The sequence below is a fragment of the Phalacrocorax aristotelis genome, chromosome 2 (assembly GCF_949628215.1).
Source record: "Phalacrocorax aristotelis chromosome 2, bGulAri2.1, whole genome shotgun sequence".
Classification (NCBI taxonomy): Eukaryota; Metazoa; Chordata; class Aves; order Suliformes; family Phalacrocoracidae; genus Phalacrocorax; species Phalacrocorax aristotelis.
Window position 1 is genome coordinate 50,535,092 of NC_134277.1, and position 27,951 is coordinate 50,563,042.

The window sequence follows — 27,951 nt, forward strand, 5'->3', positions numbered from 1 at the left end:
CAAAGCAGTGATGTCCTGACAACAGAAAAAGAAAGTGCTCACCGAAAGGCTTTAAAGAGTGATCCCCCCATTTTGATTCATGCTGCATGCAATGTTATCAGCTCTCCAGCCTGACAGCTGTGGGGATTTTTTTCTCTCCATCATGCTTTTCTTGCCACTTGCCTAAGCCCCGAGGCAGCAGCTTGTCCTTTGGCAGGTGGCAGCCTAGTTTCATCTGCAGCCAAGGCTTATCGCTCACAAATGCTCAGACACAGTTTTTCCCTAGGAAAAAGGCCACTCTGGAAACTGAGGAATTTAGGTCACAGCCCATTTCTCACACAACATAGTAAACACTGCTGAATCAGAATTCAGCATCATGTTTTAAATGGACTATATCAATGCAACGCTATGCGGCGGCAAGCTGATGCAGGGAGGCTTGACTTTGCTGCAATCATTTATTTCCAGTCACAGGACCCTACTCCCTGGGTCCCTTTTAATTTACCCATCTATAGACAGGTAAAGTCAGTGGTGAACATTGTCTCTAAATCTTAAATTGGTACCACACGGTGCTACCAGGAATACCCACCTCCTCCATGCACTCAGCAAATGGAGGCCACTAGGCTCCCACATGTTGGGAGACAGTCTGCATATGCATGTACCCACACAGTCACTGGGATAGAGACAAGTGGATTTTAAAATATTTGAGGATTTATATTATTTTCTGCACCACTCCTTCGTGATTCACAGCATAACTGGAAAGCACTGAGGCGAGGGGATGTGTTTGCGGCTGGTGCGCAGAGCATGCTCCCATGGCAGCGTGCAGGCAGAGGGAGGACAGGCAACAGCAACACAGGGAGGGACTGACAGATGCCATTTCTGAGCAGGCAAAAGCATGTATCAGCGTCAAACCCCCATGAAAAGGCCAGACAGGCAAAAGCCAACCGAAGGCAGCAGAGCAGCCAAGGGGAGGAGAGGGGCAACCACAGAGGGTCTCCCCGGCCTCCCAGGGACCAGACCTAGGCAGGGAAGTGCTAGCTGGACACAAGAGCCCCCAGGGCTGAGCCCAGCTGGGCTCCCCAGAGGTTCACGCCCAAGGGAGCCAGAGCAGGATTTAGCATAATTTAATGCAGTTTACAGAGCTGGGAAATCAGGAGGGTTTGGCCCCAGGCATAGCAAGCAGATGGGTTAGAAATTCAGCAGCCCTGCACCCACCTCGGGGCCATTATGGGGGTAAGGACACACAGCACCCACCACTGCTGCATACAGGCAACGAAAAAGGTTTTGCAAGGAAACAGCTGCAGGATATTAAAGCAGGAACAGAGAGAGCCGAGGAGATCTTCTCTGGTGGGAACCAAGCAATGCAGCAGAAGTTGCCAATGCCATCTCTCTCCAGGCAATGTGGGAGGGAGAAAAATTAACTTCAGCTCAGTTGAGGATAAAATAAAAACAACCGTAGCAGCATAGCACTGTTACCTGGGCTGCTCGAGGATGGGCAAACCATCACAGTGATCAAGCATGCAGATCAGGTTAGTAGCAGCTGGAACATTATTAAAAATGAGTTAGTAACCCCATTTTACTGGGGAAAAGCAGCTGCAAAAACATCCCAAGTGACTGTATCCTCCCCCCCTCTCCATTCTCTCTCCCTCAAAGCAAAGCTGTTTAGGGGAACCAAAGCTGCTTCTGCAAAAGGCTGCAGATCCAAACCTTTAGTTTCTGGTATAGCAGCAGCAAATACTTCAGTGCCTAAGAGATCTTTCTGATCTTCAAAATATGAAGGTTATTATCAGGTTTATTTAAATCAGGTACCAGGAGGGCTCAGGGCCAGGTAGAGAGAGAGAAAAAGAGGAGAGAAAAAAAAATAAGAACACCACCAAAACACCCCACCAAAAAAAAAAAACAACCTACATCCACATAATAAAAAACATCCCTTCTTCATTAACTGAGCACTTTGCGGAAGCAGAGCTTCACTGCCATCACAGCAGCACCACTGCAGCTTGCGGGTCCCCCAGCTCCATCAGCAGCTGCTATGGTGCGAAATGGCCCCCAGGCTGGGGCTACAGGGATTTTGCAGAGGGCCCAAGCAAGCCAACCTTCTGCTCCCCAGGAAGCCCAGCATTTTCTGGAGGAGAAGGCTACAGAAGCATGTCAACACTTCATACACAAATACAGCTAATGAGCCACAGGCAAGCTTTCCTTTAGAAATGGCTGCAGCTTGGCCTGGGAAACTCTCCACAGCTCCTGCTCAGCTTTCAAAACATCTGCCATTGTCCCCACATGGGACAGGGTTGTGCCACAGCAGCAGAGAGCCGTCAGTGGGGAAACTCTGCCTTTGCACTGCCCTGAGCATTGACCCACAGACAGAACCAGTCTCCTCACACAGAAGCAGTGGAAATCTGCTGTAACCCATCTCCACGGAAAGCCCAATGTCAGGCACATACCCTTTCAGCCACTTATGTCCCTTCCACAATGTCAGCAACATGGAGAATAAGCAGCTTTAAAGACATTTTTGCTGGCTCTGAAGAGCTAACCTAGTTGTCCTGGAACAGGACAAGTCACCACCTGGGTATGCAACGCTACTATGGTGCCATCGAAGCCAAAGCCAAGTAGTGTATTTGACCTGATTATCCACCAAACAGCCAAAACCATCACTTTACCAGGGATGAACCAGACACACATTGCTTACAGCACTCCTCCAACCCAAATTCCAGGAGAAAAAACAAATACTCATCTGAAAACATAGGGGGGTTTCACGTAGGTGGAATAGTGGGTTTGGGTTGGACTTTGGCCTGGACAGCATGCAAAGCTCACATCTCTTCATTGCCATTCCAATAAGAAACACAGCATGACCTCGCAGGCACAAACCTGATCCTTGTCCTTCCAACCTACCCCACAGCTACCATCACCTCCAGCGCAGCCCACCTGGGGATGGGCAGCCCCAGCTTCCTTCTGCCTGCCACCATATTGTCCACCTCCCAGCCAAGAGAGCACCCCAGCCTGGCACTGATTCAGCCCCTCTTAGTAGCAGTTCATTTACTAATTGCATTTCAGATTGTTATCCTCCGTGGGTGAAGGGGAGCCGGCACCCATGCGCTGGCAGCCACAAGCCACCCACAGGCAGCACAGTGCCCTCTTCCTGGCACGTCCAGGCTTCACATTCAGAGAGAATAAGGGATGCAAGGCAGAGCCTCTGAAAGTAACATCTGTTTAAAACTATTTGCAAGGCTATTGCTCCACCTGGCTGCAGGTGGGAAAGGAGCCTCACGGTGGTTTTGGGGGCAGCGCTGTTCCTCAGTCAGTCAAGGCACTGGCCTGAAGCTCAGAGCCCCTGTTGCCAGGGAGCCCCTAAAAATGGGTCCACAAACACCAACACAGTGGGCAGCTCTTCTCAGCCCACAGTAACCACTTATCTCAAACCTACCCCATGAGAAACCCACCCAACCAGCACCAGAGAGGTGGGATGCAGGGGCTCCACAGCACCAAGGCACATCCTAGGCAACCTCCACTAAACCTCACCTAACCGAGGAAGGTGTACTAAGCGCACGCTTGCCACAGGGGTCCCTGTGGTACTAGCAACACATTGCCTAAGCAACTACCATGACTGCTAAGCTCACCCCAGCCTCAGTAAAGAGACGGCTGCTCTGCATCTGGTCCCTACACTATTCCCTTCTGTCTTACATTGCCCCAGAGAATGCACTCGTCCTCCTCTGTATTTTGTGTCACAATTATCGTATTAGAAGAAGAGCCCCAAGAGTTGCTAATTGCAAAGCCACAGTCCCAGAAGGCAGCAGTCTTACAGCAGCCCTCACATCCCAGGATGCACACGGGCTCCCATGTGCACGGCGAGCCTTTCTCAGGCTGTAGGCAGCTGAGAAATGCTCTGCAGTAACACAGGTACCTACCAAATGGACATGAGAAGGGAAGGGCAATACACTATTCTTATAGTGGTAGAACAGACTCCCAAGACTTAAAATAAAAGTTAAGTAAATGCAAAAGCTTGATGCTTACCTGACCAGAACAACCTCCATCTCCCAGATCCTGGGGAGCAGAGCCAGCACAGACCAACCTGCCACTGCAAAAGGACAGCTCTACACAGCACTTGTCCCACCTGGGCACCATGCGGTGTTGATAACTTGCAGCATTTTACATCACAAGTCTCAGATGTTACATTTTGATGATGCTTCTATATTCAAGGTATGGCTTGAGAGATTCCGGTTCTCATTTTGAAACAAAAACACAAGCATGTAGCTTTCACAAAAGGAAAATAAGATTTAAACAAGGTGCAGGAGCAGCCTAGAAGTCAAGGACGAATCCAAATCATACTTTGGAAAACAAAATTAGCACCTAAAATTAATCTCAAAACTTTTCAATGGGTTGAACTCCCAAAATCAGAAAAACTAGTTCCTAGATTTCTCAGCCCTCCTGAAGGAGCTGATGGAGAACCCCTGGATGATTACAGCATTCAGACAAAGGGGATTTACCTCACAAAGCCAAGAAGGAAAGCCAGCATCATGCTCACTCCCACCCCACACCAGCCCTTGTGAACACAGGCGAGGAGATGCTCCAGCCTCTGGCACCTGGGGCTCATAAAACCTTACCCAGCTGTGAGCAGTATGTGGCTTAAAGGAGCCTCCAGAAAAGATGCTGTGGAGAGGGGAGTGGCGGCGGCTTTTTCTTTTATCTTGCCTCTCAAATTAGAGCCTCTAACAGCAAAATAACTGGGATGGAAAATGGTACACACTATCATTCCCTCTCTACCTGTGCTGCTTAATTTTTCCCAATTTAAGCAAAACCAACAGGTGCAGTGAATTGTATACTTGTGAGCTTTAGGAGTACTAGGGAGAAGATAAGTCACTCTAGAAATCCTGGAAGCAATAAGCCAAGCAGGACAGATGAGCTAGAAAGTTTCCAAGGCATCTTCAGCTGAAGCACTGTGTTTCTCTGCACTGGAAGCCAGCAGCATCCCACACTTGCTCTCTTAGGGAAATTTAAAAGCAAGATCCTGGTTTGCAGATGAGCATAGAGACAAGAAGTTTAACACTCAGACATGCATAGAAGATGACTAGAGTTTGGGGTTTTTTTTACAAAAAGTGCATTATGATCCCTGTGAGGGGCACCACCCTACTACAGTGAAGTCAAAAAGCCAGGCGAGAGGCAGGGCAAGCACCAGCTGGGCCAGCTCTGCTCCAACAGCAAGAGATGGACGCTGGCACTGAAAAAATTTCCCCATAGCCAAGGGATTTGCAATGGTATTAAGTCTCTCCTACATCACTGAATAGCAGCTGGGATATTTAGGAGGGGCAGGTGATCTCTTTCACCACAGGGAGTCGCCCCAAAAGGCCCAGATATACTTATAAAGCAGCTTTTGACCATCCTTCCCTCAGCTGGTGCCCGCTCTGTCGAGCTCTCCAGCCAAGCTGCCAGCAGCAGCCGAAACACAGACAAACCAGGAATAACAGCCCCATCTACTGGAGTCTTGGAAATGATCCACACCCTTGCATTTTGCGACCATGCAACCCACCACCATCATCATCCACCTGAAACTTCTTGCCAGGTGGGAGCGATGCTCAGGTGTTTGCCTACCCCCAGAAAGCCACTTTTGTTAACATATCTGCATCTGAGAGTGGCTAAATGCTGGTACAGTCATGATGTGCCCCGCATTGGTCCTGAGCTAGTTCAGACCCAAAAGGCAAATATCCAGACTATCTCCTTCACTCTCAGCATCCCCTCAGCTTTCCAGAGGTGACATAGCAAACGGCCTCTGGGACCAGAACTAGCTTCTTGGGCAAGGCTAACGAGTTCAGCATTACAGGTGATAATTACAGGTGTGAGCTTCACAGCTGCTTTCTAGGTTCTATGGCAGCACCACAGGGTTCCCAGCCATGGCACAGGAATGAGCAGTGCCTGTATGTAGAGTTATAGCAAAAGCTCAGCCCAGTCTTTGACACAACTGTCCTCGTGGCAGACCAGCTCCAAGTCGTGCAACATACCATGCTGCTTCCTATGCTGAGCTCCCTGCTTGCATAAACCTGAATCTAACCCTTACCCACATAGAGGCATATAGTCCCTTCAAAAACCTGGAAGGTCAGCCGTTTCGGTCCTGAGCATCCAACTCTGGCTCATACAATACACCCCATTCCCTCCTTCTCTGATCTGCCTGCTGTTAAAACCCGAGCCCCCACACTAAGGGCAGCAGGCACACCATGCTGCCGAAAGGTGGGCTGGCTGTGCCAGATGCACAGGTGTCCTGTGGCACCCCTTGTTCTGCTTACCTTAGGTTTTTTTTTTTTACTGTTAATATGCATCTTACAGTAAAAGCAAACAAGCACATGCACTATTAATTTAATAATTTAATACTTTCCCAACTGGTTGATGGCCATGGCTGAAGTTAGAAAAAGAACAGTGAGACCACAGCAACATGTAAAAAAGGACCCAGACTGAACATGTCTCCAACACAACCCGTTTCTCCTGGTGAAGGGTCTGCCTGCCATTACTGCTTGTGAATCACAGAAATAATATAATCCTCAACATAGCTAAAGCAGATGAATTTAACTTTTTTTTGAGGATTACTGCAGTGTTTTTTGCGGAAGAAATCAGCAACACGGGCGCTAGAACTGCTGTTTCACCACGGGAGCGGATCCCCCGCAAGGCCCGACCCCTCCGCGCCACGCGGCCCGGCCGCCGCTCCCACCCCGGGCGGGGGCGATAAACCGCCCCGTTGGGGGCCGGCCGAGACCCGCCCGCCGCGGAGGGCGTGGCGGGAAAGCCAGCCCCGCCCCGGACGTCACCCGGTGACGCCCGCCCTCCCCGGCTGACGGCACACGCATCACCGCCCTACAGTGGAGTCAGGCCAACAGGTAGCCGCCACGTCACCAGGGGGCGTGGAGCTAGGGAAGGCGGGAAGCCTGCCCCGGGCGCCGGCTCCTCCCGGAGAGGAAGAGGGGGAGGGAAGGGGGGCAGCCCAGCACCCTGCCGCGGAACAGGGTGAAACGGCAGCTTACAGACCCTCCCCACCCTTAGGCTGGGACCGTCCCCCACACTACTACCCACGTATTTCACCTGCCAAAAAGGTTCAAAAAATCAGTACCAAGCAGAGTGTGTATGAAACCAGTCTTTATTTCTCTCCCAGTAAGGCAGGACTGAAGTTAAGACCACTCCGTGGCGGTGCCAACCCACTCGGTAGCCTGGGCTGTGGGAGCAGCTGACCAGTCCTCGGTGGCAGGCTGGGCGCTCCAGTCCTCTGCAATTACAAAAGACAACGAACGCTTAGTGCACCCCAGCTCTTCCCACCCACTGCAACACACATCCCACTTCCCATAGGCGTCCCCCAAACTGACCTGTGGGGAACTGCTGGATGGGCACAGACGGGACCTGCACTCCCTCAGACCAATCTGCAACCTCGGGCTGAGGAGGAGCAGTGAATTCAGGAGCTGGGGCCGTCCATTCAGTCTGGAACTCCTCCTTCGTAACGGCCTTCTCAGCAGCAGCCTGCTCCTCCTTTTCAATCTGCAATGGAAGAGCGTAGCCTAAGTCCCTAAGTCCCCCAGAAACACTTCACCGCCCTCGCTACCGCATATCAGACCATACACACCAACCAACAACAGACAAGACTAATTAACCACCGCCTCAAGTGTGGATTGCAGTTATTATATTGGTAAAACCTGTCCTCAACAACAGGCAGGCAGGACCATGGGGCAGGAGCAAAAGGAGGGCATCTCATGCAGCCACACTTCCTCCCACAGGTCTCCTACCTCCTCGGGATCCCTGTAGAAGTACAAGTCAGGCATGACTTCCCATGGGTGCTCGCGGGAGATGGTGCCACGCATGCGCAGGACCTCCCGAGCCAGCATCCACCACATCAGACCCACTGAATGGGCTCCCTGCAACACAAGAAAGTATCTAAGTTAAACCTTTGAGAACACCTTTTTTTCTTCAAAAAAGCAAAAGATGACTTATTTGCACTTAATCCGAGGTCCTTGCTTGGCAAGAGAAAGGCAGTACTTGCTAATGCCCAGATTTATGTACTTGGACTCAAGAATGGACAACTTTTTGAGCTCCCAGTGACACTTCCAGGTCTCTGCAGAAATAGCAGTACACTTCAATCACCAGCACCTGTATTTGCTCTATGGAGCATAGCTTGAAGCCATTCTCCTGCTACAGAGTTTCATACTGCTCACAACCCCACACGAATCTTGTCCAAAAGACAGGGATTATGCTCATCACTTAGAGTAGAATGAAGGGAAAACTTGACCAAAGGACCGAATCTTACACACACACTCTGATTTGGCTTACATTAGTTTTGGTGAATGACAACATCTAGAGATCAGTTTCCCATCTCCCTAGACTTTACCTTTCAGGTGGTTTCTGGCAAGGTAATGTTTCAAAGCAGTTTCTTCATCAGTTCACTTTATCTTTCATTCATATTCATGAACTGTGGCAAGAATGACTATCAGACTCCACTCACTGGGCCACGAAGACCCTCATGGTATCAACGAAAAGTCCTGCCAGGTTACTATAGCACACGACCTACACTTGAGAGTTCCTTGGCCAGAGACCGGCCTCAGCTCCAAGCTCCAACTGTGTGCAGCTCATCGCCTCCCACCCACCTGCTAGTTTGAGAGAGATCTTAATTAGCTTATCACCCTGGGAGACATGAGAGATACAAGCCAACCCTCCCCTGCAGAAGGCATCCATCCTGCAACCTAGGGTGTGCTCTGGAGGAAGCAGCTTTGAACGCCGCAACAAAGGCATTACCTTATTGTTGCAGGGAATAGCAATATCCACATAGCGCAGCGGGGAGTCGGTGTTGCACAGTGCAATGGTGGGGATGTTGACATAAGAGGCCTCTGTCAGGGGCTGATGATCAGCCCGGGGGTCTGTAACAACCAGGAGCCGCGGCTCACGGAAAGCTGCTTGGATCTGGTTTGTGAAGGTACCAGGAGTGAAACGTCCAGCAATAGGAGTTGCCCCAGTAGCAGCAGCAAACTTCAGAACAGCACGCTGCAAAATGGACCACAGCAAAGGTGAAGCAGGAAACTGCACTTCAACCAAGTCATGCGAGTATGCTATCAGTGAATATGCACGAAATTTAATTCAACTATTTGTTTAAAATTCCTGTGAAATGAGGGCTCACCAACAGCTCTGCATTCAGAATGAGACAAAATAAAATTGGTTTTTAAAATAGCCGCGAGTTAAAAAGATCATATTCACCAGTAAAGCAAGAAGTCAGGATACAGGAAAAAAAACTTTTTTCCTGAACTTAGTTGCAAGCTCTACTCCGAAGTCTCGCAATCAGATCATGAAAAGGGGGATAAAACAGACAGCTTATGAAAAAAGCAAAGCCAGTTTTCTTCCATTATTTCTACATCCTTTCATTATCCAGCAGCATAACTTCACAAACAATAAAAGCACAGTAGTAAATACAAACTGTAGCTGTGTCCATTTGAATTGCAGCTGGCAGTTCTTATTCACTTGCAACAGCTTTAAACTTCTCAGGCATGTGGCAGGGCCTACTGTCAAACCCCATTCACAGAGGGAGCTCCTCTCCTGGCGTCAGTGAAAACCCTGCCATGGGGTTTGCTGTAGCACACTTCCGACACTTGAGAGCTCACCGGCCAGAAACTGACCTCAGCATCAAGCTTTAACAGTGTGCAGGTCAAGCCCACAGGTACCCAAGCTTCCCCTTTGCAAATCAATCCCATGTCATTCATAATCTTCCTTTATGTTTGTGGCACCACCTGCATTACTCCAAAGAAACTAAGCTCGCAGATACAATTTCAGTGGCTTATTAGATTTTATTTAAAGCTTGTGTCCCCTTCTATAACAGAATTCTTTTGCTAAACATCTAGAGATGAAATTAAAAATATACTAGTTACTATACCTTGCTCAATAACAGAGCAAACGATTTCTTTGAAAACTTCTGTATCAGGCGCTTATTGTCCCCAAAAAGCAGTTCACAGAATTACTGGGGGAGGGCCCACTAGGGGACTGACCACTAATATGCGAGAAATGCAACAAGAAGCACCCAAAGGAGGATATAAAAGAAAAAGTAGTTGTCAAATGCCCTGAAACTACAGAAATCTGGGGTGGATTTCAACTGATCTCTTCTAAGCTGCAACACAAGAAATACGCTTCCAAAAGTGTTCTAGAGCCAAAACTTGTGTTACTCCCTTTTATCATCAAGCTGCCACTGACAGGCAATGATGCATGGGGCAAGAGAGCCCTGCTCCCAAGACTGCAGGCCTCACGACCAACAAACGTCCATACCTGTCCAGTATTTCTAGACGAAATGACGCTCACATCAGCTGGGTTCTCAATGGCAACAATGGCACGGGCTGCCAGGAGGAGCTTTTCCCAAGTCCTCTTCAAATTGATGATGTAAATACCTATTGGTGACACAAGGCTTTACAGCAACCAGCAGATACAAGATCCTAAATCAGTCCAGCACTCTTCTGCCACTAAACTTGTCACACAGGTGTGGTTACTCCAAAATTCTAGTTAGTGGAAAGCTATTCCAAGGAAAATCCTCCCATAGGGTTTTAATGTAGGTCACTTTTAGTACCAACGACATGAACCATGGTCTGGTATGAGCATCAATCTTTTAACAGGGTGCAGCGCAGGTTGAAGAACATTGCAAACAAGCAGCAGAAATCACTATGGAGGCATTAAAACCATTTTGTTGCTATAGTCAAGAACTATCAGAAGTGCCCAAATACAGGTGTGATTGATTTACCAAGTTCGGAAATCCGTACTTCATCCTACCTCTCCGAGTAATATAATACAATCACTGAAGACGCCTGCACCTTTCAGGCCATAGAGAAACTGCTGGAGAGCTCAAGCATTAGCACTCTCCCGCTTTCCTGAGCTACGCCCCCAAAATCCCAGCTGCCCGTCCAAAGCCACCCACCCTAGGGGTTTACCATCGCTTTTCCTTTTGTAGATGTACTGCTCCATTTGGAAGTCAAGGTTGGTGCCTCCCAGGTGGGTCCCGGCAGCGAGGAACTTGAGGACATCCTCCTCCTTCATCTGCAGGACATCGAGACCTCCGGACATTGTGGGGTTTCCCTTTGGAAGCGACGACAGGGAACCTGCGGGCAGAACAAGCACCGGGCTCAGCGCGGCGGGGACTCCCACCCCGCGCCGCCCCACGAGGGCCCGGGACACGGCGCCCGCCGGCCGCCATCTTGGCTGCGCCGGCCGCCTCTTCCATCCCGCCCCGCACCCAGCAGGCCTCGGCCTTCCCCGCGGCCCGGCCGGGCCCGGCAGCACGGAGGGGAGCGGGGAGGCCGGCCGCCAGCGCCGCGGCGCGGACGGGACGCCCCACAACCCCACCACCCCACAGCTCCCTGAGCCGGCGGCCCGGACTCACGCTGACAACGCCGTGTGGAGGCCTGGTCGGGCGCGGAACGAAAAGGAGGGCCGCCTCCCCCTAAGGCCTATATATAGCCTCACAGGCCAATGGCGAGCAGCGGGGGCGGGATTCCGCACGCTGCTGACGCCGGGCGGAGCCTAGCGACCGGGGGCGGGGAGGCGGCGGGGCCGCGCGGCCGCACGCCGTGGGCGGGGCCGGGGCCGGGGCCGGGGCAACTGGGAGCAGGGTGTTCCCGCCCTTCCCGAGCTCTTTCCCACCTGTTCTGAGAGCGGTTATGGAAGACGTTGGTTAAGATGGGAGCGTCCCCTTCAGTGTGCTGTGGGTTATGCCCTGAGCAGACTTAAGGCTTCCTTTGAGCCCTTGAAGTGAAATCAAAGACTATGGCAACACTTTAGAATTCTGATTTCCTGTTGCAAGTGAAATATACTCTCTCGTTTTCAGGTGTTGATGGTTATTTTATGAAGTATATGTCACAGAATCACAGGTTGGAAGGGACTTCAGGGATTATCTAGTCCAACACTTTTCTAGGAAGAGCACAGTCTAGACAAGATGGCCCAGTACCCTGTCCAGCTGAATCTTAAAAGTGTCCAATGTGGCCAAGACAACCACTTCCCTGGGGAGAGTATTCCAATGGCTGACTGTTCTCACCGTGAAAAATTTCCCTCTCATGTCCAATCGGAATGTCCCCAAGAGCAACTTGTGTCCATTCCCCCTTGTCCTCTCCATGTGACTCCTTGTAAAAAGGGAGTCTCCATCTTCATTGTAGCTACCCCTTACGTACTGGAACATGGTGATGAGATCTCCTCTAAGCCTCTTTTTCTCAAGGCTGAATAAACCCAGTTCTCCCAGCCTATCCACGTATGGCAGGCTTCCCAGTCCTTTGATCATCTTGGTGGTCCTTCTCTGGACCCCTTCCAGCCTGTCCACATCTTCTTTGTATAGCGGGGACCAGAACTGTACACAGTACTCCAGGTATGGCCTGACAAGCACTGAGTAGAGTGGGAAAAATACATAGCTTCTCAGTTGCTTACAGTGGGAGGAGGCCTCTAAGAGGCTGTAGCATCCCTTCTGCTTTCACAGAATCATAGAATCACTAAGATTGGAAAAGACCTCTAAGATCACCAAGTCCAACCATCAACCCAACACCACCATGCCTCCTACACCATGCCCCGAAGTGCCACGTCTATATGTCTTTTAAATACCTCCAGGGATGGTAAGCCCACCACCTCCCTGGGCAGCCTGTTCCTATGTCTGACCACGCTGTCAGTAAAGAAATTTTTCCTAATATCCAATCTAAACCCCCCTGATGCAACTGCAGGCCATTTCCTCTTGTCCTATCACTAGTTGCTTGGGAGGAGAAGAGACCAACACCCACCTACTACAACCTCCTTTCAGGTAGTTGTAGAGAACAATAAAGTCTCTCTCAGCCTCCTCTTCTCCAGGCTAAATACCCCCAGTTCCCTCAGCTGCTTCTTATAAGACCTGCTCTCCAGACCCTTCACCAGCTTTGTTGCCCTTCTCTGCACATGCTCCAGCAATTCAGTGTCCTTCTTGTCCTGAGGAGCCTAAAACTGAACACAGCATTCGAGGTTTCCCACTCACCGGCAGTGCCTGGCACAGTTCTATACCATGAGGGAGAGCTTGTGTGGCCATGGCTGTCCCTGTCTTTCTGAGAAATTATGAATTACAGTAGAAGTAGATTTAATTGGCACTGAACTTACACATTCTGTTCTGCAGTAGACGTTAATGTGATAATTTCCCCTTTGGGGGATATTTTTTTTTGTCTGCTTTCAAGGGGAAGCAGAAAGTGACCAGACTTCACACGCTGCATCATCTTTCTCCGTTTTTCTCTGTCATATTCAGGAAGCAGACACAGGCCCAAGAACAGAGTTTCTTAGAAAAAAGAAAAGTAGTGATATTTACTTTGTTATGCTTGCTATCATCCAGACCTGGATAAATTTCCAGATGGTGCAGACACTATTGCTGGTGCCTTCTGCAAGTAAATTCATGTTCATGTTTTTCTAATAACAGAACTCCTTTAGTTTTCTCTCATCTATTTTAACCTAGTATAACTATAGCAGCGTGGCTGGGCATTGAGCCTCCTGATAGCTCCTTTGCGATGACTGCGCGCTGAGTGGCTCTGGAGGAGCAGGTTACAACATCATCTCACGTATGCTCTTCGCTTCCCATAAAATGAGACCTTGTCCTGTTTTGGTGAGCAGCAGTTTGTGCCATTTACTCTCAGCCACTTTCCATCATTCCCACAAAACTTCAACCTGCAAGTCAGGAGCTGGCTTTCACACTGTTCTTCTTTTCTGTATGCTTGGTAGACGATCCTAATTAACAGGATTACCAGATCAGTTTTTGAATATTCTTTAAGAGAATAATTCACACATGTGCCACATGGTGGTGACAAAGGTAGGTAAAATGAAGCTGGCACATAGTTGAGTTTTCAGCAAGAACATCAACTGTTAGACAGGTACCAAACAGATTATAGACTTCTGTGGCACTTTGGTAAGTGCACTGTGGGTAGTGAGAGCCGACCTGTTGGGGCTATGTACAACATGTATCTCCTAACAGGAGCATGATGTGAATATTAACTTGGGGAGCAAGAGGGGAGATGGTGGTGTTACTGTAGTACGTGCAATGGATTTAGTCTGGAGAGCTCTTCTGCGTAATCAAAAGCCAACTGTATTACAAGTATGTTTGAACATAACGATTGGAAGTTCAGTAACAAAAATTGCAGTAAATACGATGTTATCAAAGGAGTGCCACTGGTAAGAATTCCAGAGTCCTCTGGAATCTCTAACACTTAGCTTATTTCTTGTTGTTACAGTTTGGGCCCTTTCTGGTAGACCACAAGCTCCTGAGTCCATGAGAGGGCTTGGAAGAGTCATGCTAAAGCTTGACAGTAAAGTATTTCTAATTATTTTCTTAATCAACCTGAAAGTTTGTTTTATTTTTTTAACTGTGTGCTGAGACACTTTAAAATAAATCTCTGTCACTAATTAACACATCCTTCAGGTAGAAGTGTATCTGTCTTATATGTATTTCGGACCACATCTCTCCTGTCACTATTTACACTGAACTTGGTTACGTAATTTTTAAAAGTTGAGTTAGCTTCAGAATATTCCTTAACTGAGAGCAACTTCTTACAGCTTAGACACCACATCTGATTACAAAGATAATGAAGTTGATATTAAATGTAACAAGCTTGAATGTGAAGGATAGGGATGTTCCTACTTCTGTTGTGCAAACTATTGTCAGTCACTGACAGCAGTCAGTGAAATGCTGTAAGCACAGCCTGGACCATAACAAAACCTCTCTCTGCCTCATCAGAGAGCTGCTCCCAAAGTCTTGGGCAACTCCACAACGGAGTGGCAAGGATCAGCACTTGGGCGCTGATGTTTTCAGATCACATGCTATTAAGTGTCCCAAGAGAAAAGCTGCATTTGGCAGGGGATCGTCTGCAATGCTGGAGGGAATGCAGAAATTCCCGATGATTTAATTTTAAAAAGACAGAAGGGAAAAAAATTTGCAGGGGGTGGGGCAAGAGCAGACAAATCACATCAAGTATGAAACCTGCAGGCAGAAAACAGCTCTGTGTGCAAGGCAGATAGAAAAGCATTTCCCAAATCTATGGGCCCAACACATGCAATTAAGCCACATATTTATTGATACACACAGAAATGCCAAATAATAATTTTAGCATAGGGTGTTTACTGGTCCATCTATCCCTCGCCCCAATCTGCAGCAGGGGGCAGTAACAGGACACCCCAGCGGAGGTGTTTTCTGCAGACCCCAAAAGGGGTCCTGTGACACATGGATCGAATGGCGCATCTTGGGAAGAGGCTCAGGAAGAAAGGCTTTTGGGCGGTATCAATCCCACCAACAGTGCCAGTGGGTATCACTCCAGAGATGGTTGCTGAACCCCTGGAGCTAGACCCTCCAGAAGATAAAGGGGAATGCAAGGAGATGGACCCACCTTCAGTGAAGCTGCACAATACCATGTGTGCACACCGTGCTTCTTTGTAAATATCATCTTGGATTGTGTTTCAAAGGTTTGTTATTATTTCCTTCATGTTTCAAGGAAACACACTTCGACAAATCTATTCCCTTCTTATTTCTAGATCTACAAAGCAAGAATTGTCTAACATCTGTCACAAAAGTTGCGGAGGTTTCATTTTAACCTCTTACTGGGTTTTTCGGTCATTTTTACTAAAGTTCCTTAATGTGTTACGATAAAATCTCCCAAAGCATTTTATAGCAATAGAATTGGAAATTAAGGAACAGTGCCATATGGAAAATCAGCTCAATACTTCAAAACCAGAAGCAATGCTAGAAGGGATAAACACATTCAAGAGCTCCACATTGGTTTTGCAAAAGGACACATAATATTTGTGTGTTAGTGTGAGATGAGGAATATCTTCTGCTCAGTGCTGGTGTCAGTGATCATGCACGGCCCATTAAAAATAAAAAAGCAAGCGAAGCATTTGCCTGGATTTTAGGTGAAAAGGAGATCCGTAGTTCAATGTTTTATTACAAGGACAGTGCCTTTAAACTGTTCCTTTTGTCTCTCTCCCACCCTCCGGCACCCGAGAGGGTGGGGGAGCCTGGCTGCTATCTCTCCTCACAGCTGGGGCAGCTGTCAGCAGCATGAACAGAAACACCCTCTGCACCAGGGGTGGTTCTCCAAGGCAGCAGGAGAGCTCTGAGGAGCCCTGCAGTTACGAGGGCACTATTGCCAGCCTAATTTGGTTAATTGGGTACCTGCACAAGAAGTTCTGATCCAGCTGGCACCAAGCTGCACACCAGGACACTGGTAAGTCTGTTACACACAGAGAATTCTTTGTGAAAATTGCTCCATGTAAGAATGCATCATCTAGGCGACATCTGAAAAGAGGTTGGGGACCTTCAACAGCTAGAAGATGTACATCTCGGTATCAACAATATTAATGTTTGCTTAGCACAATCTGCATTCTGCTGAATCCCAGGACAATGCTGTGACAGCAAGAGGAGATCCTGCAATCCAGCATCACCTCACACTATGCCTCGCAGCAGAGAATTTTGTCCTGGGTAAAATTTCTGGTCCCCTAGAGAGATCAGACTGCCTGTGTAGCAAAGACCTGGTTGGCAGGAGATTAAAAACAGTCTCTCCCCAGAGTGCTCAAAACCCCACTGTCCTAAAGCAGGTATTCCACCAGCTGGTACAGAGATTTAGTTTCCATCAGTCTGCAGGGAGGCAGACAAAGCTGTGAAAAAGACAAGATTCCCCATTGCTATGTGGTTTTTCCATTTAAGAAAAGCTGATTTAAGTTGTACTAGCACAGCCTGTGTATGTTATACCCCATAGAAAAAGAGATTATGCATTGCCTTGTATGGGCTCTGAACTCATCCAACAGTCCTATTGTCTTGGGAACTTTAGCTTTCTTAAGCCTCTATTCCATCCCATCCCTTGTGGGTTTGATTGGTTTGGGGTTTGCTTTTTTTTTAAAGAAACACTGAAGAGATGACACGGTTCATTTTGGCAACCAGTTTTTAATAGAAACATATACCTTCTCACATAAATATTTTATATAGACACAAAACCACTCACAATACTCAAACCTATGCAGTGTTCCAAAGCTCCAGTTCTGTTTAAACAGTGCAACAAAAAAAAAAAAATCATTGGCACAGGAAGAACGGAAATGTGAAATTTCTAAAACATAAACCAGACTATGTCTCTCCTGTCCTTACACTTAAATACTTACTGCCCCAACACGTTAACAAGTTGTGCTCTTACACACAGCTGGAGGGGCAAGCAGATCCAGGCACGTTCACTAAGAGTGTATTGCCAGCAACGGAGGTCATTCCGAGAGGAATCCAACTGCGATCATGCCATATGTAGAAGGGATCATCACGTTCTCTGGGATTCAAGCCAAGATGGCTTCGGAAATTATTATCTATTAGGATTGTTAGTGTTGAACTGCTGGTGTGATGCAGGTACATGATCAGGCACCTGTGTCCGGATCTTTTATTTACTTTGCATTTAGGTTGTATGGTGACCATTTGTTGTTAATCAGAAGCACGCAACCTCGAGGGCAATATATCTAAGCTTCAAGTCCACACACTTTCTTTTCTTGACTTTCTATAGCTATCAAGAGGTAACATCAATAAATCAGTTTAGAAACAATGTTTTTGAAGAGGGGAAAAGGGTGAAGGATGGTAAGGATCAGAGATGAGAAACAGACTTGTGCCTGCCATTGTGATACAGCTTTCAGCAGACACTGAAACAGAACTTCAGGCTTTCCCATATATGAGAGACCTGACATAAGAAATAATAAAGAAAAACAAAAAACAAACATGCACCACAAAACTCACTCTCCCCAGCTCATGTGTAGAGAAGTTTTTGGATTTGCAGCACCAAGGGTTGATGATGCAGTTTAGACTCCCTGTTTCCTAAACTCAAAGGAGCCAAGGCTAATTCACAAGTAAAAAGCATACTACTGCAACAACAAAGAGCCTCCTCATTCTCCGCAAAGTGAGGGGAATGGAAGAACTTTCCCAAAGGAAAAGCTAACACTGCTTTAGGCCTGAATCCAGATTTAAAACAAAGAAACAAAAAGAAAAAACCCTGTAAGCTTTAACTATCTTTAACATCAGAATAAATTCTGTAGTTCTTCCTTTGTTATGTGACCAGACAGGAGTACAGGGCATAAAAGCCACCAAAGTGTTCCTGCATTTCAAGTTTCTGATGAGGATGTTACTTAATTCAAGATTTATCACCTGGCATTCTTTGCTTGCTTGCCTCATTTTTAAGAGCCTAAGTTTCTGTCTGCACAAGTTGCACACTGCTTTGCCATTGCTAAATCAGGAACTAAAAATATTCATGAAGCATCTTGCAGACAATGCCACAGACAGCTCTTGACTGCCGCAGCCCAGGACAAAGAGTAGGTCCACCTCACACACCAGATTAAGAAAGCCCCAAACAAATTCAGGCTTCCAGTGTAATATGTTGGTTTGATCCCATGCATCGGGAAGTAAAAGACGTAAGAGGTAACTCATGTGATTGCCACCTTATTCCACCAGGTCAGCAGTCCTAGACTTTGTTCTCCAGCTCTCTGTGCCAGCAGTGCTCAGGATAACAACCAGCAGGATGTGCAGTTACTGCTGTTCCATGCCCCCTCACGAGTTCAGGTCACTAAGGGTAGGAGGGACAGCAAAAGAAAGGAACAGTTCTTCATATTTAGGATTTGGCCAATGACGTGCCCACATGCCTGACAGTGAGCAGCAGCAGAGGGAATCTGACAGCTTGTCAGTCACAACATGGAATGATTTGATGCAGTGGTCTATTTATTAACATATAGACTCATGCACATGGGACCCTCCACCACCGTTCTTGGAGATTCTGGCACTGTGTAGCAGCAGTCTCTCCTTGCAGATGAGCTGAGGCTAAAAACAAGCCTCCAGCCTGTCCCCTTACACTTTATGCAGACTTAACTTTCACGTCAGTCATCAAACCTTCTTGAGCTAGAATCTGGCAAAGAATATCTTTTACAACCCACATTCCCTCTACGCTTGTGCTCTGGAGCTTGACAGGGTAGGCAGTGATTGTGCAAACTATGCTCTAAATTTTACGAACAACAGGTAGGCAGTACCGGTTTTTTGTACCGCTACAGTGTCATGTCTTCATATTTAGAGACATCTGCTATGTTTCTAAAGTGAATTTTAATATCCCTAGATATTTAAGAAAATAAAAGCCAAAGCTATGTTTTCTGCAAGGCACACTACAGAACAGGGTGCACACTTCGATGCCCATCTTTGCGGCACGCCAACATAGCTGCAGGAGTCCCATCCCAGCCAGCCAGCACAGAGGCACAAGTGAAGACAGGAGCAGGCTGTACCCAAATTCGGACAGCACACACTATGAGGTCTTTCTAACAAAGCAGGAATGAGGAAGAAGGCACAGTGGATGACAAAAGTGTATTTATCTCTAAGTCTAAACTCAGGAATACTGAAACACGGACTACTTGCTAAGAGAAAACAATCATCAGCTGGGGAACTGTGAAGGGTCTGTGTGGAGCCAGAGAATTAAAGTTCCCTACCAAACACTCATAGGTCTCAAACTTTGGAGAAAGCTTACAGAAAAGAGCAAACCCAAAGATACTCCATGTGCAAACAGCAGCAGCTTTTAAGGGAAATATCAAGTGTCAGCATCTATATCTGCTTTCATTATACATTTATGCATTATGAACTATGACCCTAAAAGCTAAATCTAAGGACCAGCTTAGAGGGTGTTGATCCAGGATTAACAAATTAACAACAGGAAGCAAATAGTCTCTAGTACAACTGGATAAAAACAATACTTGGGTGTTCCCGATAGTCAGATCAGCAGGAAAAAACGTTTTTCAGAGAACAAGTAGAACTTTGGTAGCGATCAACACTAAAGTGCCTTATGCTTCTTATTTCCTGTGCAAACACTGCCATGGAGGCAGAAGCACATTTCGAGAGTGTTAAGATGCTCAATTACATATAACAGATGATACAGCAAGGGGGTTCCAGCTACCGTCTCTGCTATTGTGCACAGTACAAAAGTGATGACAGAGACATGTTCCTAGCTTTCCTTCAGTGCTTCACTTCTCTTCTACCCACTCCTGCGATATAAGCATTAAGAGACACATCCAGCGCCCCACCGTGGTCTGCAGCATTCCCGTGAGGACAAACCATATGTTGAAGGAGGATCTACATCAGATGTTGGGTCATTATGGCCTTACTGGCCGGACCAGCAAGGCTGGCAGGTTCTGCAGTCACTGTTTTCTCCTCGAACACTTTTGCTCAGCAACATCTCATTGCATAAAGGTGGCGAGCATAAAGCTGTTTTTAAAAGGGGTTTTCTCTCAGCATAGTTACCAGGCTGTGGAAACCCTGCCGTTTCCCACTGGCAGTCTGCAAGCGCAGTCCTTCTGAAATGCATTGATCAAATGACCCAAAGTTCCGAGCCTTCTTTCCTCTACTTGCCAAGAGGCCTAATCTTCTGTCTCAGAAGGGCTTTCTTCGTCCTGGCTGAGCAAGGCTTATTCCTCTGTGGAACTGGGAACTTCCTAGTGCCAGTCGATCACAGCAAGCAAGAGAAGGAGCGAAGCTGATCATTTCTTGTGCAAGTCAGTCAAGATTTCAAGCCCATTTTTTCCATCATCTGTTCATACACTGTCCATGCCATCGCTGCCATCAGAGTCCGCCTGAGGGCACGGGGCACACCACCTCGGAAAAAGCCGACCAACCCAAAGTCCTGCAACAGGAGATAAACAGCAATATGTCATAATCTGCCTCTAGTGTTTTCATTTCTTATTTATTGCACGGAACAGCATGGGATACATTTCAGCTTAGACCCAGATCGTTTCTGGAAGACTCCGGCTTAAATAGCATTTAATGTTTAGTAAGAACCTGTAGCACTGTGCAACTGCAGGGCTACCCAAGAAAGCAAGAAGAGCAGTGAGTGGAGAAGGGAATGCCAGGATGGGGACAATGGATGGGGAAAGCCACACTCACACCCAACCAAGGGAAGGTAAGGGTGTAATGGTTTCAAGACACTTCAAGAAAATGACTTGACCTTGTTTTAGAGCTTCATATTTACAAAAGTCACTTATCTATTCTGTAAAAACTGAGATTTGTAAGTACTGAAGTAAAAAAACAAACCTGCCAAGATCTCCCCTTCTGAGGGCAGGAAGGGAAAGGTGGGTTTGAGTACATCTCCATCCCATTCCTGGGATACAGATCTGGGCATTTACTTCTCTTTCAATGTCCTAAGGGCAAGGAGCTGTTCTGTAGCTGGCTTATATCTGAAACTGGCATTTCACGCCACATACTAAAGAAACCCTTTGCCCCCGTGTGGCAATCACAGATGTGCCTACACTAATAAACCACAGGCAGCAGCAGCTCTAACTACAGCTCCTCCAAGCCTACATACTAAGTTAAGCTGAAGTGAAGTTAAGATGAAGTAAGCAAAGCGCTTTCCATCACTACCAGTGTAAGAATCAATATGTTACAGACAGAACTGAAATGAAATCATTCACCAGCCTGAAACATGAAGCAGGCCTGCGTAGAGAGATGCTTGCTGGAATATGCCCAGCTTTGCACGCCAGTACTCTGAGCTTGCTCTCCAATTCCCTGTCATCTGTAATTTTGTGAAAACAAATACAGGACTGAGGAATGATGAAAATAATCATGGAGCAAGCTCACTGCCTCGCAATCCATTCAAGAGGAGCAAGAAACACATCTGAGTAGTGACAACAGCCTCTCTAATTACTAGGAAAAGCACAGAATGTACTGAAGCCTCTGACTGCTTTTGGACCATCAACCAGAGAACTTTCCAGTTATTACTGAACAAGTCTGCACATAAACCAGTGACAAGAGATTCAGCCTCAACCTCCCACAGCGTGACCCACCTCAGGTTCTGAAAATGCTGACACTGATTAGCCTGACTGCGAGAGCACATCAGCAGTCACATTTGTTCTTCTCCTTTAGCAGACAACAACTTTCTTATCATAGCTGTGCTTCAGGCGGGGAGATCAGAAGTGAGGCTGCACTTGTGCGTATTAAAAGGGGTACACCTCACCTTGTAGATGAAGGCAATGGCCTGGCTTGTCCGGCGGTACTTTTGCGGGGACAGCTGCATGTGTGTTTTGATGACATCAGCAGGCTGTGTTGCCAGTGAGGCCAAGATTCCCGCAAAGATCCCACAGCCAAAATTGAGCAAGGGCATGAGCACTGGATCCAGCTGGTCTGCAACACAGCAAAGGGAATGCACTCAGACATGAAACAGACCAGGAATACTCATGCTGTGTGACAAAGTGAAAAGCTACTGAATGATTACATCAACATTAGGGTCTAAGAGAAGTTAAAATCCACGCAGGGTAGAGAAACCTTTCAAGAGGAAAAGTGGCTACAAGTCAAAAATTAGCACTATTAAAATGCCTCACTTGTAGGGAACCGAATTTGACAGGAACCCAAAGAAGGAAAGATTGTTCAAGTGTTGCCCGAGCCAATTCTAACATCAGAGAAACCCCAGGCTACTGGAAACTGATCAGTATAAAGGACAACCAGAGCAGAAAGGATGGCTGAACACATCCTCTCTTTCAACTGTTCACTAACCCACCTTATGCATCAGTCTTCATAAAGACAATCAATCAATTTAGGGCCAATTTCTGTTTCTACACTGGCCTGAGCTATAGGTCTACAGTTCTCCATAGGAAAATGTGAATGTCCTAAAGCCCTACAAGAGACTGATTTAACTACTGAGGTAGAGCGCAATAAGCAGAGCACACAGGCAGTCAACTGCAGGGCAAGATGCGGGAAAAGAAACACCTCCCATTTCCCATTACAGCCTCCAATGTTCAGCCTTACCCTGAGGTGTGAAGTTTTTGGTCTGTGTGTAGAACATCAGGTAGATGCCAGAGAAGGGCGCATCCCGCAGCAGCGTTGCAGTGAGCCCGCTGAACATGCCACGAGCCCCTTCTGTCTGATAGATATTCTTTAGAGCTCCATATACACTCCCATAGCCAAATCTTCCACTCTGCAAGGGTAGAGAGCGGTCAGTCATCCACATGCCAGCCACAGGCCAAGGAGCCCTACACACACCCCAGGGCTACCCCGTCCAAACAAGTGTTAGTATGCGCTCCGTGTGATGCTTGAGATGACAGCACAGAGGACAGCCCAAGGCAAAAACTGTGTTTTACCTACATACACCTTTAAAACAATCCTTTGAGGTAAAATAAGAAAGAAGCTAGAACTACACATTGTGTACAACTGAACCCTAGAAATCTCAGGTTGAATTCAGTTTCATCTTACACGTCTTGCCGAAAAATCAGTGCACAGCTTTTCCTGCACAAAGTGTGAACCAGGATGTCACGGTTTAGGCCCAGTCAGCAATCAAGCACCACACAGCTGCTCGCTCACTTCCCCCACCTCGGTGGGATGGGAGAAAGAATTGGAAGAGCAAAAGAAAGAGAACTTGTGGGTTGAGATAAGAGCAGTTTAATAATTAAAATAAAACAGTAATAGTAATAACAACAATTTAATGAAAAGGAAAATAAGAAGAGAGAGAGCAAGGCAAAAGCCAGGACGGGGAACCAAACAACAAGTGATGCAACCACTCACCACCCACCAGCTGACGCCGCCAGTCCCCGAGCCACGACTGCTGCTTCCCCAGGCAGCAGTTCCCCCCCAGTTAATATACTGAGCACAACATTATATGATACGGAATATCCCTTCGGCCAGTTTGGATCAGCTGCCTTGGCTGTGGCCCCTCCCCTCCTGGCTTCTCGTGCACCTGGCAGAGCGTGGGAAGCTGGAAAAGTCCTTGACTAGTGTAAGCACCGCTCAGCAACAACTAAAATATCAGTGTGTTATCAACATTATTCTCATACTAAATCCAAAACACAGCACTATACCAGATACAGTGAAGAAAATTAACTCTATCCCAGCCAAAACCATGACACAGGATGAAATCAGGACTACATCCCTGACTGCAATCAAGTGGCAGCAACCTTCTCAAGATGGAAGAATTTCTTCTCCATCATGAGGAAGGGATGCGACATCATTAACAGGGAACTAATTAGAAAGTCACACTCACCTCATATCGGGTCTTCACTACAGTCACTGGCAACATACAAATCCCAGATACTGCACGTGCGGTGGCACCCAGAAAGACAGACTCCAGGGCTGTGGGTGAACGGTCTACCAGAAACTTTTGCTTCATCATGTACAAAGTGCTGAAGTAAATCCCAACCCCAGGAATGCATCTTGCAAAGGACTTCAGAAGAAACAGAAGCAGATGAAGAAAGAAAAAGCACACATAAGACAAAATGTACTACAGAACATTTCAGAGACTGTTAAACTGACAGGAAGGTTTGCACTGAACCAAACCAAAACAAAATTACTTTAGTGATTTTCCCTCAGATAACATGCTGAGGAAAGACGACATGGTAAAAATAATTTACAGCATTGAGTGCCAATTGATTCAAATGATGCCAGGATTTAATGCATTCCTCTGCTGCAGTTTTCTAGGAACACGATATTCCAGAACAAAATTAGGTTGGTGCAGTTGCCACCGCACATTTGCAATGGTATTCGAAGTGTTCACTGGCTTAGGACTGCAAATCCACAGTGACTGCTATGACCTAATCAGTGTAACTCACAACATTAACTCCTTAAAGTAGGATATAATCATATAAATCACATGGTTTCATTCATAATTGTACAAGAGCTGGCTATTTAAATCCAGTCCATAGTTAGTAATAAACAGTAGGATTATTTATTTATTTTTACAAGTCAGGGTTAAAACAGCCACTTACTGGAGAGACACCTTTCCAGAGCCCCAGAAGACTCTCAGTACGAACAACCCTGAAGAGCAGCGTTACCATCCCAGCACGACTGGACCTGAAACAAAGACAAGACAGGAACTGCAGAGATGATCTGCTTATGCTCTCTGGCAGATGTACTCTGCAGCCACCCCATTTCACTCGTACCTCTGTGCATTACCCCAGCACCTTGAAGGCACTCCTTCTAGACTCAGTCTGCTTTCCTCAGTCACTCATTCCAGGGCTCCTCTGTCACCTTCTGCTTTCCCACCACTTGTAACACATGTTAGAGGCCTCTCTCATGAGCGCCTTTAGTTGCCCACTCCCTTTGTTTGCAGCAGATGTAGTCATAGTTGACTACACCAGGCAAATCGGAGCAGCCGCTCACGTGGACAGGTAATGCGGCAACCACATATGATTTTTCAGGCAGAGGGCACCCTGTGAAACTGCATGTTGGCCACTCCAGCAAACACCAGTCTCTCCGATGCATACAAATTCTCTGGTTACATGTTATTAAAGTAGCGCTCACAAGAGCGGCCATTTTCCCTCTTCTGGACCAAAATATCAATCTTTCTCCATGCTACAAAAACATACCTTCTATTTCAGAAAGACTCTCAGTATATGAATTATAACCCTTAACTCCAAGCCCCAGCCAACAAATCAGGCAGCAGCTTATGTTGGAGCACCCCCACACCCCCCATGCATACATGTCCCCACTCTCCCACCCATTCACAGCAGGCTGCAGAGTTTGCAGGCGGGTTTTCAGCAGGTCAAGGGGTTGGAAGAGGAGTGTGGAGCAAGTCCCACTGATGGAGCCACACACGAAGGCCTTTAGGACTGGATGCATCTGGAAGAGGAAGATGACTTTAAATTGCCAATTAATTAAGAATGGCACAAGAGGAAATATAGCAGCTGATATGTCACTTGTTATAGGAAAGGAAGACTAGCTAAGGACTGCTGCTCAGGGCACAGGAAACTTTTTCAGACCTTTGCAGAGCTTGATCAAATTTTATTTGTGGTTTTTGGACCCTCTGCCCTTCCTGGGAGGTTGTTCCAGAACCTCCTTGCAATTCAGTGGAAAGAGTTTTCTGACTGTCAAACGTATTAGCAGCCATTTGGTAACCATTTGCCATGTTAAAAGAAACGGGTGCCCCCTTCCCACCACCCCAGCCCCATCCACCTCTGCTTGGCACCGTACTGGCAGCGCCTCCAATGCTGCCTCCCCATTGCACACCAAGGTCTCCCACTGCCACGGACACCAGCGGAGCTCTCCCTTAACACTGCCCACCACCCCAACCCGGTTCAAATGTACCCAAAGCACAGCACGGCCTGCTCAGCTAAGGCCTGGTTTTGCTATCCACACCGGCTGCCACCTCTCAGCACTTCTCGTGTGATATGGCAGGAGGCACAAACCACACAGGAAGGTGAAGTGTTTTTTTTTAAATTAAAATACATACTGGTGTTTGGCTAATGAAGAACGAGTTTCTACACCCTTCAGACCAGAATCACCTCAGAGAAGATTTCTGCAGCACGGTGGTTTCTGGAGGTACACGCTCAAAAGCCGCGAATGCGCACTGCGTACTGCACACGGCTGCCTTCCACCGCCCGCTTTCAGACCCCTCCGAAAAACCCGCTAGGGCCCCCCGGCCGCGCCGCTGCAGCGGGGCAGCGGCCGCCCCCCACCGCCCCACCGGGCCCCTCGGCCGCCTCAGGGGGGCAGGGCCCGCGCGTCCCGCCCGTCCCTCAGGCCGCTCCGGCGGCTGCGGGACACGGTGGAGGAGGGGAAGGGGTGCAGCGAGCCCCCCGCCGCCTCCCGCCCGAGCGCTGCAGCCGGGCTCTCCTCAGCAGAGCGAACGAGGAGGCCCACCGGAAAACGGCCGGTAACCAACGGACCATAACGGACCGGACCCAACCCGCCGCGCGTCACTACCTCTGCCTCTCGCCCCGGCATCCCCGCACGGCCCCGCAGCCAGTCAGCGCGGCGGGCGACAGTGACGCGCGCGGCGCTCCGCCCCGCCGGCCAATCCGAGCAGCCAACCCCGAGCCAATCCGGGTCGGGGGTGTGAGCACCGCTCTGCAGGGCGCATGTGCCCCACCTCCCACCCCACCACCCCCGCCCCACTCCCCCACCCCCTGCCACCCGTCGCTGCGGGTGCCCCGGGCTGCGGCGTCGCTGGCAGCGGCGGGCTCGGGCCTGAGGGCGAGCAGTGGCCAGCCGCAGCTAGCCGCCGCCAGCCGCTTCGCCCTCGGGATCGCGCTTTTGTCACAGTGTTGTAAGGGGCCTCAGGCAAGAATGCGCTGAAGGGAATAATCTTTGCAATCCTGGTGGGGAATGCCCTGGAGGGATGCAAACAACCTATCAGCGGGCGCCAGTCCTGGTAGGTTTCATGTCTTCCCTCAGCTCCCTCCCCGCAACCGCCTTGCTGTGGGGGCTGTGGCGTTCAAAAGCCCGAGCAGAAACTCGGGCGCTATCTTAGCCCTGGCGCTTTCTTACCACTGTTGTTTCCACTTGGTCTTCCGCATCCTGGGCCCAGAGCAGAGGAGCGCTGGGTTTCCAGAGCATGGAAGGAGCCAGGTGACGAAATAAGGCACTTCTGTTTTCGGCCCGCGTCAGCACTCGGCTGTGCGTCTTCACTGCACCCGCAGAGCCAGGCATTTCTTATCGGTGAAGCAGGAGGAGGCTGGGAGGAGCACGCAGCGGCTTCGAGGAGCTGCTTTTCTGAGAATCTTGCCCCCTAGCTTCCCATGCCCTGGCCAAATGAGAGGCGGCAGCATCATACTGCAGCTACGTTCGGCTGTTACTAGAAAGAAAATCCTAGGCGCAGCAATAGCCACGTGCACAAACCACTTAGGCTTCTTTGCTCACTTTGCACATGACAGCCCCTTAAGAAAAAAAGCTCTTCATTAGGGACTCCCTCCTCCCTCCTGCAAGCTCCTCTTTCATTACACAGATCTCTCCTCTGGGGGGGGACGACTGTCATCTTACATTTCATTAACAGACTCAGCCTGCTAACTCATGAAAAAGAGGATCAGCTCATACCCATCCCTCCGGGTACTTCTTTCCCTAGGTCACCTCTTACTCCACCATGGAGCTCCATGGGCCACAGGGGGACAACCTGCCTCACCATGGTCTTCACCACGGGCTGCAGGGGAATCTGTGCTCTAGCACCTGGAGCACCTCCTCCCCCTCCTTCACTGACCTTGGTGACTTCTGCGCTGTTTCTCTCACATATTCTCACTCCTGTCCTACAGCTGCTGTTGTGCAGC

General features: G+C 48.3%; 2 protein-coding genes and 2 non-coding genes across 8 annotated transcripts; all 4 read right to left on the reverse strand.

The window, feature by feature from the left end:
• Nucleotides 1-7,074: 7,074 nt before the first annotated feature.
• RPSA (ribosomal protein SA) lies at nt 7,075-11,467 on the reverse strand. The gene is made up of 7 exons (XM_075083488.1): nt 11,345-11,467; nt 10,896-11,063; nt 10,243-10,361; nt 8,731-8,976; nt 7,728-7,856; nt 7,314-7,482; nt 7,075-7,216 (listed from the first exon to the last, which is right to left on the reverse strand). The coding sequence occupies exons 2-7, from the start codon at nt 11,026-11,028 to the stop codon at nt 7,122-7,124; spliced, it is 891 nt and encodes a 296-aa protein (XP_074939589.1). The 5' UTR covers nt 11,029-11,063; nt 11,345-11,467; the 3' UTR covers nt 7,075-7,121.
• Nucleotides 8,406-8,564, reverse strand: LOC142054073 (small nucleolar RNA SNORA62/SNORA6 family). The gene has a single exon (XR_012659419.1). It is a non-coding gene; the product is annotated as a small nucleolar RNA SNORA62/SNORA6 family (small nucleolar RNA).
• Nucleotides 9,472-9,631, reverse strand: LOC142054074 (small nucleolar RNA SNORA62/SNORA6 family). The gene has a single exon (XR_012659420.1). It is a non-coding gene; the product is annotated as a small nucleolar RNA SNORA62/SNORA6 family (small nucleolar RNA).
• Nucleotides 11,468-16,865: 5,398 nt separating the features above from the next.
• On the reverse strand, nt 16,866-27,355 carry SLC25A38 (solute carrier family 25 member 38). 5 transcript variants are annotated; one of them, XM_075083489.1, is made up of 7 exons: nt 27,179-27,355; nt 25,410-25,531; nt 24,679-24,763; nt 23,958-24,137; nt 22,730-22,898; nt 21,942-22,108; nt 16,866-20,615 (listed from the first exon to the last, which is right to left on the reverse strand). In XM_075083489.1, exons 1-7 carry the CDS (start codon nt 27,338-27,340, stop codon nt 20,493-20,495), a joined length of 1,008 nt encoding a protein of 335 aa, XP_074939590.1. In that variant the 5' UTR covers nt 27,341-27,355; the 3' UTR covers nt 16,866-20,492. The 5 variants fall into 5 exon arrangements, with proteins under 5 accessions (XP_074939590.1, XP_074939591.1, XP_074939594.1 ...); XM_075083490.1 differs by lacking the exon at nt 27,179-27,355 and adding an exon at nt 26,615-26,693; XM_075083493.1 differs by lacking the exon at nt 27,179-27,355 and adding an exon at nt 26,552-26,574.
• Between the last annotated feature and the right edge of the window lie 596 nt (nt 27,356-27,951).

Excerpts from the sequence above, each read along its gene's own strand:
- RPSA (XM_075083488.1), bottom strand. The coding sequence starts at position 11,028 with ATGTCCGGAGGTCTCGATGTCCTGCAGATGAAGGAGGAGGATGTCCTC. Across the intron at positions 10,362-10,895 it reads CTACAAAAGGAAAAGCGATG|GTATTTACATCATCAATTTG; the intron begins GTAAACCCCTAG and ends TGTCACCAATAG. Across the intron at positions 7,857-8,730 it reads CTATTCCCTGCAACAATAAG|GGAGCCCATTCAGTGGGTCT; the intron begins GTAATGCCTTTG and ends CTTGTGTTGCAG.
- SLC25A38 (XM_075083489.1), bottom strand. The coding sequence starts at position 27,340 with ATGCCTGGCTCTGCGGGTGCAGTGAAGACGCACAGCCGAGTGCTGACG. Across the intron at positions 22,109-22,729 it reads CAAAAACTTCACACCTCAGG|ACCAGCTGGATCCAGTGCTC; the intron begins GTAAGGCTGAAC and ends GCTGTGTTGCAG. Across the intron at positions 20,616-21,941 it reads CCATTGCCTTCATCTACAAG|GACTTTGGGTTGGTCGGCTT; the intron begins GTGAGGTGTACC and ends CTCCTGTTGCAG.